Source organism: Perissodus microlepis, chromosome 6 (assembly GCF_051167445.1).
Source record: "Perissodus microlepis isolate ML-2025 ecotype Zambia chromosome 6, ASM5116744v1, whole genome shotgun sequence".
NCBI lineage: Eukaryota > Metazoa > Chordata > Actinopteri > Cichliformes > Cichlidae > Perissodus > Perissodus microlepis.
The window spans coordinates 31,917,823-31,935,735 of record NC_140466.1 but is presented as its reverse complement, the minus strand read 5'-3'; the positions used below and the strand labels follow the sequence as shown (position 1 = coordinate 31,935,735).

General features: G+C 40.3%; 1 protein-coding gene across 1 annotated transcript; it reads right to left on the bottom strand.

Annotated features, from left to right (window-relative positions):
- Positions 1-252: 252 nt before the first annotated feature.
- tmprss6 (transmembrane serine protease 6) lies at positions 253-17,611 on the bottom strand. Its single transcript, XM_084932022.1, has 18 exons — positions 17,392-17,611; positions 16,802-16,934; positions 15,258-15,400; positions 14,713-14,780; positions 12,911-13,098; positions 12,764-12,805; positions 11,476-11,680; positions 11,086-11,222; positions 10,377-10,489; positions 10,089-10,198; positions 9,421-9,563; positions 9,206-9,304; positions 6,487-6,600; positions 5,676-5,792; positions 5,302-5,470; positions 4,443-4,720; positions 1,476-1,612; positions 253-695 (listed from the first exon to the last, which is right to left on the bottom strand). Exons 1-18 carry the CDS (start codon positions 17,479-17,481, stop codon positions 531-533), a joined length of 2,451 nt encoding a protein of 816 aa, XP_084788148.1. The 5' UTR covers positions 17,482-17,611; the 3' UTR covers positions 253-530.
- Positions 17,612-17,913: the final 302 nt, after the last annotated feature.

Here is a 17,913-nt window from a genome sequence, read left to right as displayed (position 1 = left end):
GTCCAAAAGGTGCAGCCTTAAAACAACATTCTTTCTAATAACCAGCAGGGGGCGCCTCCTCCGCTGCAAAAACAAGTTGGAATCTGCAGAAGTATAGGAGTCTCAGTCTCCTCCAAAGTACCCAGCTCGAGGCTAAAAGTACTAAAAGTATAAATAAACTCCCGCAGCGAGTATCATGACTGTGGACTTGTCTTGTTACACATATTTCACATTCATTTTGAATCAGAGATGCAAACACAGAATATATGAGGCTATATGTGAAATTTATTATCTTTCAAATGAGGAAGATTCAGCTTGTAAATGATTTAACAAGTTTGCTGGGTACAATTTCAAAGCGTTTTTTACTATCAGTTATTAGAGGCGTATCATTTCAGTATTTCATTACTTTTGTTACTTTGGAAAAAAGCCTTTAACATTTCACAGTTGCATTGTTTGGATAAGAACCAGTCTCAGGTCATCTGTGAACACCTTAAGGCATTTTTTCTCTCTCTTCCGGTTTGGTGTTCTGGTGCAAGTATGACATCAGTGACTCAGGAGCTGCTGATGACCTGCTTTATCCAGTTGGTGAGCCTGGTGATGCGAGTGTAGACACCGTAGTAGTCTGGACGCCCGCAGCCTCTACCCCAGCTCACCACCCCGGCCAGGAACCAGCGACCTGAAGACTCCTGACACACCAAGGGACCGCCTGAGTCTCCCTAACAGACAAAGGTAACGTTAACGAGGCACAAATAAGACTGGGTCTTCACAGCACAGAGGCACCATAATAATTGACAGTACTTATAATTACTACAGTGACTCACTATGTCATCATCATCATCAGGGGTTCTTAGATATGTGGCTTTTAAAACTCATTTTATAACATGGATGTGTTTTAAAAAACTGGGCTAAAAAGAGGAGATAACATTATAGATTTTTTTAATATTTAAAATCTTCATTTATGAGTTTTAATCGGTTTCTCCTTTTGTGGCTTTGAGGACATCTTGACATAGAGCAGGACTACACGATTCTAAGTGATACATAGAATTTTACTTTCATTGCATCATATCAACTTTAAAACACTGCGGGAACTTATTGAATTTAGATTTTTTGTAATATTAGTTATATTAAAGAGAGAATCCATACAAAATCAGTTTAATTTAAATCTCTGCTTTGATTTTACCTACAGTTTCTTGGCAGTTCTACATACACACTTGTGCGGTATCTCCACACAGCAAACCAAAGCCTGGTCCTCTTTTGGCTTGTTTTGTTCGCTCTTATTTTTTCAAATGCAGGTAAAGATATTTTAGACGGGAATGGTGAGACTGACAAAACAGTAAAACTGCAGGCTGTAAAGAAAACAATGTGTAGAGCTGAGGGGATGACGTGCTAAGTGTTGTGTTGGACATTCTGAGTTCCACTTGCTTTTTAATTTTTAATCATTTGATCCATTTTTGCTGCCAAAGTTCAAAGCACATGCAGCTTGTATTTCTTTGTACCTGACAGGCATCTTTCCCTCCATTGCGGTAACCGGCACAAAGCATTCTGGGAGTAACCAGGTGTCCGTAGGAACGGATGCAGGATTCCTCGCTAACCAGGCGCACATCAACTTTCTGAAGCACATTACTGGCTGTGCCTGGGAAAAGTAAGAGGACAAAGTGACAGAGGGCAAAAGAATATCCTCTCAGTCGTAATGCTGTTGAGTCTTTGTGCACTGCTTAAGGCCCCAGTAACACCAGCTTAGAGACCCATTAGCAATTGTCTGGAAATGGCCAGTGATGAGGGAAAAACAAGTGTTCCCTGACTGTGAGTGCTTTTGGGAGGTTGTTGCAAAAAGGTATACATTTCTGCACTGACAACCTTCTTTTGATTGTTTTGGTTGTCATCACTCATAGTACGCCTGGAAAATGCTAACTAGTGTTCAGAGTCAAAGCTGTGTCTTCTGAAACATGTTGGTTTCAACTGTAAGACACAACTTTTACCGTGAAGGCAAACATTCTCCGTTTTCACTTCCCATCGCACTTTTCAACTTTCACTGTTGACTTGTCTGCAGACAAATCAGCATACTTTCATGCAAACTGCAGCAATCTGCTAGCAAGCAAAGCAATCACAGAGAAGATTTTGGTGCAGCACCATTTGCAATAGATATCACCCAACAGCACTAATAACACTCTGCAACCTCCAGTGTAAAAAAACATTCCTAATGTGCCCTTTGTGGACTGGTGTGAGGGAACCTATTGTGTGCTTGCCCATAGAAAGCTCATATAGGGGTCCTAAAGGGGCAAAGGTGCTGTGGATCCTGTGTGTGCACAGGTATTTCTACTCTAACTGAGCATTTTAACCACTTTCCTAGAAGGCTCAAAGAAAAGACAATTTAATTCAAGCACTTTTTCCTAGAACTAAGTGCTTTGTCTAACATTCCCCGACACACTGTAGACTGAAGTATCCAGAGAAATTGATCCACCAACCTTCCAGCTGCTATATTACCCATGCTATCTAATGAGGCACAGCCACCCGACTTTGGGCCTACATGGGTATGTCTGCCAGCATATTACTTATATTAATGAAACACTATACAGGGTAATGAAACCACGGAACATGTTTTAGTACACGGCGAGAAATAACAGGAGACTGAGAAGCTGAGAGAAGGTGATTGATTCAGAACCTCAGAAACGCTGTTCCACACTGTAATGTACCACGGGGCAGAGTTAGGCAGCCCTCTGTGATCCCTGCTACTGGTGTGAAATGTGGGGTACATCTGGGCAGACCACACTTAGCGTGCTTTGTGTGGGCAGCTGCTGTTCCCCAGATGCACCCATGTTTGCTGGAAAGCCTGGTTGACGTGTCTTCACTTACTAATAATGAACAACAAAGGTCTTCCCTTACGGTAACAAGAAAACACTTTATTCCAATTATGATCAAGCAAATGCATTTTAATGTATTCAAATTTACCTTCGATTTTTCTCAAAAGTTGTATTGATTCTTATGAAGCGTTGCATGCCAGTATATGTTCTCCCACACCTTTTCTCTCTCTCAGCCTTCAGTTTATTAAGTTCATCGTGATAGCAGAAACCACTTCCACCCACACCACTCCATCTCCTCCTGCCTTTTTGATTTAAATTAGGGTTTTTTTTTCCATGTGTGTTTGCTCAGATATCAAAATAGCACACCCACTTGCCTCCACATCACCATCTGCACAAAAACTCCCCATATCTCGCACGCACTGACAAAAGGATGTTTTTAAAAACCACACAGTCGTTTGGTTGTGAAAATGATGCATCACACTGAATAATACATAAGTCGGTAATCATTCTGCAACAGGAGTCAAACTTGCTTAAAAGAAAAACTAAAAAGTGAGTGAGTGCTCTTCTTTTAGAGTAAACCTTCCATTTTTAAAGCAGTAAATGTAACATCACTCTAGGACTAGTAGTGTTTATGAAACTGCTCAGTGGGATTTAAGTGTCTTTTAAGGTCTGTTGTTGTGTCTGTGCATAAAGCAGCCTGTAGCTCAATGTGATTTATGATCATGGAGAATGAAAAATGACTGTTTTGAGAGGCAGGTAGGATAGAGGTCCCCAACCTGAAAACAGCAATCCATTTAAAATGTCAGAAGATGAATTTTAAACCTCCAAGATGTTTGATCATAGAGGAAACCGATTAAACTTTGCTCTAATAAATATGGATGGCCACTTGAGGCTGGCTCTGAAAGCAAGTCAGTTGCCACGGTCTCCTATATCAAACTGCCCAACTTTACAGCAGAAATAAACATGGGAAAAAAACTGGTCTCTGTGGCTAATACTCATTTTTTAAAGGTTTAAAGTTTGGGTTTATTACTGGCACAGCTGCTCTGAACAGCAGATGGCTAGGTCACAGACTGTTAAACCTTCTGTCAGCTCGTTCAAGTTACTGAAATGGACCTGTGTCTTTGCAGTTTTATTTCAATATTTTAATGTCATTTCCAGACAAAAAGTAGTCCAGATGGCACGGTACACAAGGACAGGTCTCTAGTCCATCATCACGCCAAAACAGAGCGACAACCACACACTCTAAAATCTAACCTACAACAAATTCAAAATCACCAGTTAACCTAATACGCATGTTTCAGGACTGTGGGAGGAAACTGGAGTTTCTGAAAGAAGCCCGTGCAGGCAATGAGTGAACATAAAAAGCCCCAGCTCACCAGGGGAGTCTCACCAAGACCTGTTAGAGGTGTTTGCTTATAGAGGTTTTTCTGATTGTTGGGGTTTTTCTATACTATTGTAGAGTCTTTACTTTACAATATAAAGCAAATTGAGGTGATAAAGTGTAGCAGATATGGAGACATTTTGAGAGGTCAAACCAAAAACTTGGAAATCACTGCCATAGCAGGTTTACTGGTTGTTAAAAGATACTGTAATTTGCTATTCCATACTCTAGCTTCTCTGCACATCCTTCAAGCCCTCCCCTTCCCTGTTTTCCAAGCTCACCCCCCTCACGGAGTGCCCCCCAGCCAGTGACCCAGCAGAGCAGGCCTGGTTCCAGCTGGTGCATTGGTGGGGGCAAGCAGGTGGGTCGAGTGTGCCCAGCCAGCAGCGCAGCGGCGGGCCGGTCCAGCTTGAGCAGGGCCAGGTCGTAGTCGTGGGACTCATCGTCATAGTAATGATGAAGATGGATGCGTTGGACCCGCGCCACCTCCTCTGTAGGGCTGCTGCGGTTGATCAGAAGTTTGCCAAGGTAGACTGTCCACACTGAGGGGGAGTAGAGACTGCAGCAGGAGCAGAACACAAAGAGGTCAAATGTGTTGTAGGGCCAATAAGAAAGCGTTTTTTTCCTGAGCTATTTAAAAAGAAAACACCCACACAGTTAGCAGTATTAACTCATGCCAAGAAATATCTCTTTATACTTTTTCAGCTTTTTTATCTTCCTCATCCACAGACTCTGAAGGCTGCATAAGCTTTTAATCACCATGCAAGAAAATTAAGCAGAGAAAAATAGGTAATGCTCTAGAGGATGCTGCAGCTATAGTTTTGGGGATGGTCCAGATTGTGGGGTTGAAAAACACAAGTGTATACAAATACATAAATACTCTGCCTCTGACTCAGACAGGCTGTCACAGTTAAACCCCGGTCAGCAAAGATGCAACCGAAGGACAGAATGAGGAAGCAGCAGCAGAAATAAACTTGATTTATAAAACCACGACTAAAATGCTCCATGAAAGTCATGGCAGAGGATGATAATATTTTAATCTTTACACAACAGAGAGCCTGTGGTTGTCTTCTTATTAACAGCACTTTCTAACATTTAAGTCATCACACCACTTCCTTCCTTCTTGTTTCCTGCCCTTACCGGTCGTCATAGAAACAGTGGGCAGCCGACACCACCCACTGACTGGCGATTAAAGCGCCACCACAGATGTGGTTACCCCGCACCTGCAGGCTGGCCTGCCATGGCCACTCCCCCTCTGAGGCGTCCGTTCCCCCAACGATGCGGCTGGAGAACTGCCTCAGGCCGCACTCTGGATACACACACGCAGGTATGTTTAAACACACTGATGTGCGCAGTGTGAGCTAATACATTTCAAATAAGATGCTCGCGAGTTATTGAAACAAATTCTCTGACATAGAAGCACACAGAGGTCTCGAAATTTAAATGTGATACAATTAAAATAATGAGAATAAAGTTAGAAAGTTAGAAGGTGTTAGGTGATCGAGTCTTCTTACCACAATGTTTCTCATCGGAGGCGTCAGGGCAGTCAGTGACAAAGTCACACTCAGGATTTGGTTTCTTCAGACACGTTCCGTCGGCACACACATAGGTCATATCTGTACACTGCACGCCTGGGCATGGACACAAGTATAAATTTATATTTAATGCAATTAAACAATAAAGTTCAGGAATCTCAGAGTTGGCTGATTTTTTAATAGAGCCTGTGTACAGTTTACATCATGGCCTGTGTCTGCTTCCCTCATCAGTTCAGCTTGAAGCTAAAAGGAACCAATATGCACGTGGTGCCTGTTACTGTTGAGATGTTCAGGACAATAGTCATTTGGGTCTTCCAAAAGGATGCAGGACAAGATAAAAACAGGCCACTACATCACTGAAAACAGATATTCCTGATATGTTTTTGGCTGTCCCTGTGGCAGCAGACAGGCAGGGTTTGATTCTGCCGTGGGCGCTTTGCTGCATGCAACCCACACCTTCCTATCCCTCACCTTCATGCATCTTTCTAACTGTCACCTTCTAATTAAAAAGTCAGACACCTCAGACTGAATTGAACGACTGAATGAATCAATGATTTAAAATGACGTCTGGGTGGTTACATCTTAAAGCACACTTTTTATAAGCTAAGCTAAGCCTCCATTTTAGGTGAATGGAGGCTTTGGTTATACAGCACACAGGAAATGTAGTGTTAGAGGCATCTGACTACATATATTCCAAAAAGGGGGATTGTAGTGATTTTTCCAACTACCTTTTGCCGACGGCTGTGGAAGTATTTTATGTGTGAAAAGAAGGACACTTGCAGCCTGTTACCTTCAGTGCAGTTCATCTCATCGGTAGCTTCAGGGCAGTCTGGGTGTTGGTCACACACTTTGTAGTAGTCCACACACTGACTGTCCTCTGGACATTTGTATTGTGCCACACATACTGAGAGACACACATGTAAACACTATATTCAGAACCGTTCACTGACAAAATTTTGTAGAAAAACTCAGACGTGTAACATGAGTTAGCCCACTGTGCTTCTTATTTACAGATTAAATGTATTTTGAGTGTGTCGCAGTAGATAATGAATAGCTTGATTTAATGTATGCTGGATTATGTTTATTAGGAGAAAAGCAAAAGAGGAGTTTTATTAGAGAGTACATTTGAAAAAGTTATTAAATAAAGTGCTTTTAAATATGCAGTAAATATGTCTGAATTTGTGGCTAGCATATTTTACTTTCTGTAAATTAGTATAGTATCAGCATTAGTCTTTGTCATGAAGAAGTATTTGTCGCTTCCATATTTTTTGGTATTATGTTTTTGCATGTTTGTCATAGTTAAATGTTAGATAACCTGAGTAAAATGCAGTTTTTAAATGATGATGATTTTATTTATTAATGTAAAATAGCCATCCAAACCTACCTGACCCTATGTGAAAAAGTAATTGCCCTATAAACCAAGCGGTCGTTCAGCCTGAGTGGTTCAGTGGTTCACCTTCAGGATCTTCGTGCAGAGAGCAGAAACTGTGGTTCCATCAGTTACAGCAAGTCATCAAGCAAAGCAGCCCAGACCATCACTCTACCACCAACCGCCATGTTTGACTGTTAGTATGATGATGTTTTCATGAAATGCAGTGCTAGTTTTACACCAGATGTAAACCTTGGCAAATGTCAGACGAGCCTTTGTGTTCTTTTTTCTCCTTGATCTCTCCCATGGAGGCCATTTTTGCCCAGTTTCTTTCTCATTGTTGTTGAACTCTGACCTTAACTAAGGCAAATGAGTCCTGCAGTTCTTCAGATAGGTTCTCTTGTGGCCTCCTGGATGAGTCTTCAATGCACTTTTGGAGTAATTTTGGTAGGCCAGCCACTCCTCGAAAGGTTCACTGTTCCAAGGTTTCTCCTTTTGTGGATATGACTCCCACTGTAGTTTACTGTGAGTCCCAAAGCCTTAGAAATGGCTTTCTAACCCTTTCCAGACTGATAGATGTCACTGACTTTTTATCTCACCTTTTTTAGATGTCTTACTTCATCACACAGGGCCAGGAAGGTTTAGATAGCTTTTTCTCTTATCCCTGGTTATCTTTGTCTAATATTAAAATTCTCTTGATGATGTCTGGAGGACGTCAAGTCGTGGTTGGCGCTAAACTTTCTTTGTTTTAATGATTCTAAAACTGAAGTAATGGTGTTTAGACCTGCTTCCACTGCTGTTCCGTGTGTTGATTTGCAATCCCTGAAATCATTCTGTAAACCAGAGTTTGTTAATCTGGGTTTTAAAATGGATCCTGAGCTTAAGCTTGAAAGCCAGATCGGGTTGGTTGTAAGGTCTAGTTTCTTTCATCTGAGGCAACTGGCCAAAATTAAGCACTTTCTTACGAGACAGCAATTTGAAACAGTAACCCACGCTTTTGTAACCGTTCGGCTGGATTACTGTAATTCTCTTTATTTTGGGGTGAGTCGATCTTCTGTTTTTCGACTGCAGCTAGTCCAGAATGCTGCTGCACGCCTTTTAACTGGCACTCGTAGATACGAACATATCACCCCAGGCTGTCTGTTTTAGGATCCATTTTAAGCTGCTTTTATTTGTTTTTAAATGTTTGTCCAATGCTGCCCCTCTGTACCTCTCTGAGCTTCTTCATCCATACATACCTTCCCGGTCCCTCAGGTCGGCAGACCAGCTCCTCCTGAGTGTGCCCAGGACTAATCGTAAGCTCAGAGGGGATCAGGCGTTTGCTGTGGCAGCACCAAAATTGTAGAGTGAGTTGCCTTTACATGTTAGACAGGCACCTTCCTTATCTGTTTTTAAATCACATCTTAAAACATATTTATTTACCTTGGCTTTTAGCACAGCAGGACTTGTTGATGTCTCTTAATATATTTTCTTATTAATTATATTATTTTTAATTTTAAGATATTTTATATGTAATTTAAACTTTTTCCTCTCTGTTTTGTATTTGTAGCACTTTGGTCAACATTGTTGGATGTAAAGTGCGTTATAAATAAAGATGCTATGCTAAAGATGCTATCTGAAATATTTAGGTCTTAAAAAATGTGCAAAAACAAAAAAATCAGGACGGGGATGAACATTTTTTCACAGCACTGAATCAATAGTGAACACTTGACCTTAGTCAAACCACTGAGAGCATTGTAGCTTGACAGGCTGCCAACACTCACAGGTTTTAAAATTAGAGATTCTTTCTGCCTTCCAAGTGCTTTCATGGGGTTTTTAAAGAGTAGGCCCATCAGATCAGATCAACATCACCCCTGGATTTAAAGCCAGGCAGCTTTCATTAGCAGCACTCTGATAAGACTTACATATCTGATGTTTTTCTGGAACAGTTCTACTCTCATCCATGTCATATAAATCTGGCAGTTTTGGCTCTCCAGTGTCACAAGTGGCCTCACCAAGAGGGTGGTGGCTGATAGACAATAAATGCAACATTATTTTACTTAGAATGGGCACATTTATGTGTCACATTCAGTATTTGAGCACTTACTCTACCCTCTCAATGTGAAGGGAGAATTATTTATGTTTGGAGTTCTGTATATACCACAGTTTCTCTCATCGAGGCCATTGGGACAGTCCTTGATTCCATCACAGATGGGCACGCAGAGACCATTCACAGTGCACAGGAACTGTCCTGGGCAAGCTATAAAACACAAATACACACAGAGCTCAAAATTATGCTGAGAAAAGGTCACAAAATGACATCCCAATATTTTCATCAGCATTTCATGGCTGTCAGTTCCAGCATCCACAACTCACGATCTGACAGGTTGAAGACGCTGTATTGCAGCTGAAGGCCCGGCCCCGTGAGTGACACCTCAGATGTCATGAAGATAGTGGTTGTCGTAGAGAGCAGGAAGAGACGTTCGCTGTAGGGCTGCAGAGCCCTGGTGCCGCACAGTCTGAGAAAGGAGAGGGAGGGTGAAATTGAAGGGACGTGTCCCTGAAGGCATCACCTCTCCACTTGTACAAGAAACTATTGATCGGTTTCTTCCTGATTAAATAAAGAAAGTAAGGGATTTGTGAGTTTAAAAAACATTTTAAAAAATGTAAATTGCCTATACTGGAATTAAAATGCTCTCAAACATTAAGGGATTTGGTTGGCTTGTGTGGTACAACACTGCCCCCTGTTGTTCAGTAGGGAACAAAATCTTCTCAGGGTCTAAATACTTTTTACTGAGGCTAAGAAGAAGCAGAACTCAGCACCTGTGCATTACACAGAAAGACAAAATCCTTTACACATGACTATTTGCTAAAAAGGGAACTATTTGAAAGCACGACCCGTTATATCAGTTATAATGAGGATTTGTGTTATGTTGGGCTATCTCAAATGTTCTTTTTGTGTGTGTAAACATGTATAATAAGTTCCAGAATAGGCACTAACGTTGCTTTACTGGGCTGAAAAAGGTCTTTGTGGCACATCTTACCTGCGATTCTGGATGATCCACTGTCCCTGGGTACAGGCCTGGTTGTAGCTGGCTCTGCTTAGCTCATAGCCCTCAAATGTCAAACACAAGCCCATCCCTGCACTGGGCATCTGAAATCACACACAGGACAGTAAATGTATCCATCAAGTCATTTACTTGACAGGTTCTTTATTATAATACGAGTTACCTTTAGTGATTCAAAGTTTGACGTGGATCATTTGATGATAAATAAAATAATCAATCGATGTGTGGATCAATAAAAGATGCACGGCTGAAGGAGAGGCTTACAGTAAAGCTCCAGGTACAGTTGGTGTCAGGAGGGTAGTAGCTGGGAAAGAAGGGTGTCTTTAGTGTCCCTTGGACCCCTGATACTGCCTCCAGCTGTATAGTGGAATTACAGTCTAAGAATGATGAAGACACAAAGCAAGATAGATTGTTCAGTCCACAATATAATCATTTAATGTCAATATATACAGAAAAGACGAGGGGGACTCATGAATATAGCAGGATCCACACAAGATTGATTTCTACCATGTCTTTGAGAACACAACTTGATTGATTCTTGAATGATTGGTTTTGTAAGACCAAGATAGATTGCCATAAAAATACATGAGGATATTGATATCTGCTGCCCAGAGACTAAATCCCACTCAATCTGGTCATTCCTGTAGCTCTTGCACAACTAACCGGTCAGTAATTTCATTTATAGTGTGACATATCTAAACATCTACTGGACAGAATACCAAAAAGTTTTCCAGATGATGTAACATAATCACTTGGGTGATAACTTGAAATTTTCTAGTGCCACCAAAAAGTTGACATCGGTGGTTTCAGTTGACATTTGCATCCTTCAGGCTTAGTTTTAATGATTTTTTTTTTTTTACTTTAATTTATTAAACTGACATTAGCCGCATGCTAGGATGTTGACTTTTAGTCAAATTATTGTATGATACATTTTTTTACCAGAGAGAAGTGCAAAACATTCAGGTAGGCTTACCCTGGTGTTCCCAAGCCTGCACAGACAAAGAAAAGGATTCCTTGTAATTGTATAGACCCTGTTTCCAAACCACTGTTATCCACTCTCCTGATGACAGGACACGGACCACGTGCTCATGTCTGCTGCAGCCATACACACTGGTAGGAAGGAAGGAAAGTTGCACAGAGCCCATAAATGATAGTGATAATAACGTGTTAGTATGAGTTTATATTTTGGACATCTATAACAGGAACTATAGAGGCCCAGATATGTGTAGATCATCCAATTTTAAAGGTCAGGCCAAATATTGACTTCATTTTGTGGTTTTTAAATATTCCTGTCACTTTACATTAATGCCTCACAGTGCTGTGTATCAGTCTAAATATACTTATATTGTTAGGAGAGACTCACGATGTGATGAGATGATTATCAGCAGGGGTGAGCGAGTTGTACACCAGCAGTCTGTCACTGCACTCTGGAAGCAGCCACTCCATATGGAGCTCAAGCTGGGAGCCTGGGGTGGTCTGGAGGTGCCACAGACAGGAGGAACGCTGTGTGTTAGGGCCACGGAGCAGAACGGGGCTGCTGGACACCACCTTCTGATAGCGGTAGCAGTCTTGGGGCAAAAAAGGCAAGAATTAAAGTCAGAACTGAGTCTGTACTTTTGTGCACAGATGATGGGATTTGTAAATGTTAAACTTCAATGGCTTTTGTTTCTATGGTTTAACTTAAGCTGATAGGGATTGATGACATTACACTAAATATAAAGTTTTACTTTGACTTTAGATATGGAGCTATTACGTTAAAAGGAATTGTCTAAAAAGAAATAATTAAAAGATCAAACTAAACTAGAACAATGTGCCATGTAAAAGTATAACACAAGAGAAAATCAGTTTATAGAGTTTTTGGTGTCTGTGCTAATAAAGCTGCGAACATTAGCATTCGAGCTAGCTAGCATAAAACCTAGAAAATGTTTTGCACTATTTATCTTCCAAACCCAACAATATATAAAGCGCTTACTAATGTTAAATGAATTTAACTTAGACATTCACTGAGCACCCAGATGCTATTAGCACTAGTTAACAGTTTACATTAACATTTGCATTCCATTAACATTACTAGAGATTTTGACAGAAAATATCTTATATCTTAGCCATCTGAATCAGAACATTTACTTTTGTAAGTCAAATATGTTGTTAGCAAATTTAAATAATTCAGTTGTTAGTTAGTATCCAAGTTCCATTGTTTTTATCTTGTTATTATTATGCCCCTTTCAAAACATTTTAAAGTCATTTCAAAATTAAACGTATAAACTACCTGTACTATGATGTAGTTAAACTCTAAGCATGACCAATGAGTGCCCCTCTAAGCAAGTCAAAAAAAAGGGTATTAAATGTTGCCAATTAAATAATGATGCAACCTAATAGAGGTGGAGTTCAAATGTCAAAATAAGGCTTTAAAATGTTTTGCCTTTCACCCCAAAATCACATTTGTTCAGTGAATTAGGTATACAGTATAATAAATTAAATTATACTGAGAAGCATGCTCAACATAAAATCTTTTTTACCTTTGTTCCCATGAGTTACTTTATTTCTTGTCTAATGTACAGTGGACTGTGCTACTTGTAATTAAAGTTCTGGTACATGAATTAATTAATACAAAACAAGAAATTATAAACAAATAAAATAAAATCTGATACCAAATGAGGCTTTCAAAAGTTTTACAACTTTGGGGTCAGTTTCTGTAGGGAGCAGAACAAAAAGAAACAGAAATTAAATTAAATGTACATTAAATTTAAATTTAAATCTTCCTTTAGCTGTTTTTCTGCCCATGTTCTTCCTCTCACCACTGACAGATAGTGTAGGGAGATGGAAAAGGTATCCATCAAAGCTGGCTGTCTCTTCCACCTTTGACCTGCTGTACCCCTTCAGCCCCTCCACCAGGCTCCTTCTGACCTTCTCCAGCGTGACTCCCTCAGCATGGCTGCTGGGTATATTCAGCAGTATCCAGAAGTGAGCCACAACACTTCCTTCCCTGCAGAGACAAAAAGACAACCAAGACTCGATGAAAGACCAGTCAAAAGTTTGGACACACCTTCTCATTTCATGTTTTTTCTTTATTTTCATGTCTATTCACATTGTACATTCTCACTGAAAGCATCAAAATTATGAATGATAATAATAATGGATTGCATTTATATAGCACTTTTTGGGACCCCTCAAAGCGCTTTACAATACCACTATTCATTCACTCTCACATTCATACACTGGTGAAGGCAGGCTACAGTTGTAGCCACAGCTGCCCTGGGGCAGACTGACAGAGGCGAGGCTGCCATATCGCGCCATCGGCCCCTCTGGCCACCACCAGTAGGCGGTAGGTGAAGTGTCTTGCCCAAGGACACAACGACCGAGACTGTCCGAGCCGGGGCTCAAAACGGCAACCTTCCGATTACAAGACGAACACCCAACTCTTGAGCCACGATCGCCCCTGCTAATTGCTAATAATAAAGCAACTGACAGTAACGTATGTGCCAGCCGGGTTGCAAATAAGTATCTAAGGCCAAGGGTTTGCAGCGCTGTCAACAAAGCAAAGAGTAGCTACTTTCAGGAATCTAAAATATAAAACATATTTAGATATATTTACCAACTTTTTTTCTACATAATTCCATATATCTTGCTTCATATATGATGTCTTCAGCATGTATCTACAAAGGTAGAAAGTAGTAAAAATAAAGAAAAACCATTAAATGAGAAGGTGTGTCCAAACTTTTGACTTCTAGTGTTTTACTGTCTTTACTGATTGAAAGTATTTGGTGCCTATGGCTTCATGTTGTCATAAGTATGCTTGTTTGTGCAGGTATTTGGTGAAATACCAAAAATGACAGTTTCTTAAATAGTCACAGTGTTTCACTTGTTTGGGCCCAAAAGCAACTTCCCAGCTAAAATCCGCAAATTTACAGTATAAATAAAAAGAAAAAAGAAATGAAAAATAAAACAACAACATCTGAACAAGGTGAATTCTGAACTCTACAATCAGTCTATAGTCTGTAGTTTATCATTTTAAGGTTGCCGTGTCGAGCTTTTTGTATACAGTCTATAGAAACACGCATGACCTGCAATACAGTTGGTACTTTTACCTCATGATCTTGGGTTGATTATAATATACCTAAAACTGTTGGTAAGATAAAGTTGATCATCTTCAGTTTTTGTCAGTTCAGAAAGCGGTAGATTCTGAACTTGTTGAAACACATCAGTATTGTAGCAGTTAGCATAAAACACCAACCACTATAAGGAAACAACTGGTGGCTGCTCCCTTATTCAAAACAGAGTAAAAGCTTACCGTATGTTAAAGCCACAAATATATTTTTCTGAAGTTAGTTTTACACAAGAAAAAATGTGGAGAACAGTGTAGATTTTAAATTTTACTTAAAGCTTATCAGTAGAAAATATCCTCTTGTTGACAAAAACTGAACTGAACTTGGAGTCTTGATGGCACAATATTCACTACTTATCAACCTAGTTCAAGGCTCAATTTGTATTTTAGAATCACTGCTGGCACCTAGTCTACCACTAAACTACAATACTGCCCCATTCCTGTTGTTATGACTCTGACTTATGACTATGTGAAGAAAAAATGTAATGTACATACCCAAAGGCAAACACAGTGGTGCAGTTGAAGTATCGAGAAAGAATCGAACCTTTCATAATATTATCTACCTGAAAGAAAGCAAAACACTATCAGCTGTTCACATGAAATCATTCAGGTGCAGGATGGTAGTATTCCTGTCAGTACACATGCACTATATGTACTTTATACTGCCAAACATAGCCTCCTGAATGCTAATTTATAATGTATTATTTTTGCTGTGCTATGTGGTTCTTTATGGCGTAGTCACCAGTTAATCTGACTACAGTCTGCTCTTCTTCTGTTCTGGTCTATGGCTTATTTGTGTAATGTACTTTAATGATAACAACTGTTTGTGGTAATATCTCAGAATTATTATAATCTACAGTACCTAAACAAACTTGCTAAGCATTATTTGTTTCAGCCCCCTTTTTTGTTATTGTTTACTTGTTAAGATTACATTGTGAAAATTAGTGGAAAAACAGAAAGCCTTTGAAACTGACAGGATCACCTAAGTGACCTAAATTTTTAGGACATCTGCATCAGAGGAATTCGTGGTCCCTGCTCACCATCCTCTCGACGCCCTTGGCTTCCTTCTTGAAAACAGCACTGTTGTGAGAGGACAGATCAGTAGAGAAGTTCCTGTTGAGGATGGATAAGTAGGCAGTGTACTGCTGCTGGACACGAGCCTCTAACACCCAAACCTTGTATTCTGTTACAGAAATATGGACCAACACAGAAATTAAAGACATCAAAGAGTAACTGTGATGCTACATAATAATAGTATCATAACAGTGATCCAATGTTCTTCATCTGTCGTATGATAATGATCCATGGGACAGCCCATCTGTGCTAAGAATAGGCATGAAAGGCAAGAAAAAAGGAAACTGGAAAATATTTGCTCACTCTATTTCAGTATACGTGTGCGGTACCATTATAAATATAGCATCTCAGACTGACTCTGATTTGCTTTCCCTAGCTGTCTGTGAGTTTCTGCTTCTTTACCACATCCTTGTCAACCTAATTCAAGCCTTACATTTACATTTTAGAATCACAGCTGGTACCTGCTTGACCACTAAACTACAACACAGAGGACAATATCAACTCTTATTATTTTACACACTAACTCTAAGTTCCATCCATCCATTCGCTTCTGCTTATCCTTTTCAGGGTCACGGGGCTATCATATCCCAGCTCTCATTGGGCGAGAGGTGGGGTACACCCTGGACAGGTCCCCCTTTGTTGCAGGGCTAACACACAAAGACAGACAGCCATCCGCACCCACATTCACACCTATGGGCAATTTAGATCAGTCTATTAACCCAGAGGGAACCCACACAAACATGGGGAGAACATGCAAACTCAACACAGGCCTGATGGTGGAATTGAACTCAGGACCTTCTTGCTGTGTGGCAACCGTGCTAGGCACTGTGCCACTGTGCTGCCTAACTCTAAGTTAGTTTGTAAAATTTCATGACTAGATGTCACTGAATTACAGCTTGTGGTCAACTGAATTCTGTTTCCCTACTCCTCCTGCATGACCCTGGCTTCTGTAGTCATTGTAGGACCAACATGTTTTAGTCAGCCGAGAGAGAACTAAAATATTACATTTAGATAGTACTCCATAACGGCTGCATTGTCAATAGCGTGTGTCAGTAAAATATTATTTGGTATTTAATGTTCGGCAGTTGGAAGAGTTGGCCTTGGTTCAGGATGTGATTCCTGTTGGCGTGTTGCAAATTTGATCTGGCTGCAAAGCATTTAAATGTTTCTCCAGTTCCATCATATCCTGAAGTACATATCCTTTGCCAAAACAGCAATTCTACAGGGATCCAAACGTATGGTGTTCTGGTTTGGGTCTTTAAATTATATCCCGATAAGCAGTACAATTACGGAGCCAGCTTCTCATGCACATGATGACTACTATCCTCAAATAATCCTCATGACTTGACAGTTATTTGAAACTGAGCATGTTGCAAAAGATCATAGGTAAACATGCAAACCACATTTTGTAGATGCTGTATACATGTGGCCACTCACACAGCATTGTCATTGTCAGGAGCACAACTTGAGATTAAAATATTAACAAAATGAGAGACAATGTTTTGCTCACCCAGGAAATACCAAGCCAAAATTGCTGCTGCAACTATAATGATGACAATGAGGATGATGAGGAAGGCAAGGACACACTTGCAGGACTGAGACTTCCTAGTGGGCGGAGCCACAGCTTGTGTAGCAGCTCCCACCTGAAAACAAAAGCTTAACATGATCTAAAAGAATCTGACAGAGACAGTCCCAACGCTGTGGCATCCTTTGTTTTAGAGAAAAATGAAAATGTAGTGAATCATTTAGTTAACATCTAACCTGGTTTTTGAGTAAGTTATGTTTGGGAAGTAGGTATCAATTTGTTTAAAATGTTATTATATTTATTTATTGTATTTATTAGATATCTGCAAATCCCAATCAAACACAACTGATTGTTACAAAGCATACTGACACAGTTTATGGAAACATGTATGTAGAAGTGCCTGAACCTGCATCAGTCATGGCATTAAAAGCACAGAAGGAGCCTCCATTTTGAAAGGTCTTGTGCATTCTCTAAAACATGCATTTACTCTAAAAAATGTTAGATACGCAAAAATCCCTACAAAGGACATAGATCAGAGTGCATTGCTGCAGTTTTAATGTTTCAGTATTACTGACCCCATTGCTTAGAGAAGCATGTGTGATCCCCTGGTCACAGGATACGGACTTCTTTGACCCGTGGCAAAGTGCCATTGCATCACACCACATTTCTTGGTCCTTGAGAAATCATCTTGACATCCATGAGGGTTCGCTGAGTTCTGAATTTCCAACCAAAAGTCTTTTACCAGCCATCTTTGGTAATCACAAAGCCGCACATGTTGCTCTGACAGACAAAGAGCAGTCCCATTTCTGTTTGTAAGTCCAAAGGTTAAAAAAAAGACAGTCAATATTTCCCAAACCTCATTTGGCTTCAGCATGTCACTCAGAGTTAGCTGACTTACCTCTATGCATCAGCAAAGCAAGAACTGATGGTTCGATATAACTGGGAGGAGTAAAAGTGAGTCAGGTACACAACCTGATATCACAAATCATCACCAAGCAACAGCAGTGCACCCAGGCAACTGCCTGCACAGGTAGGACTGCAGGGAATAATAAGTTATTTACAGTCTCTATTCTCCAGAGTTAGTTTTCCCTGCAAAC

Bases quoted from the DNA above. Each gene is read 5' to 3' on its own strand.
- tmprss6 (XM_084932022.1), bottom strand. From the start codon at position 17,481: ATGTGGTGTGATGCAATGGCACTTTGCCACGGGTCAAAGAAGTCCGTA. The intron at 10,199-10,376 runs GTAAGCCTCTCC...GTGTGATTTCAG, and splicing joins ACTGTACCTGGAGCTTTACT to ATGCCCAGTGCAGGGATGGG. The intron at 696-1,475 runs GTACAAAGAAAT...TTTGTCTGTTAG, and splicing joins GAGGGAAAGATGCCTGTCAG to GGAGACTCAGGCGGTCCCTT.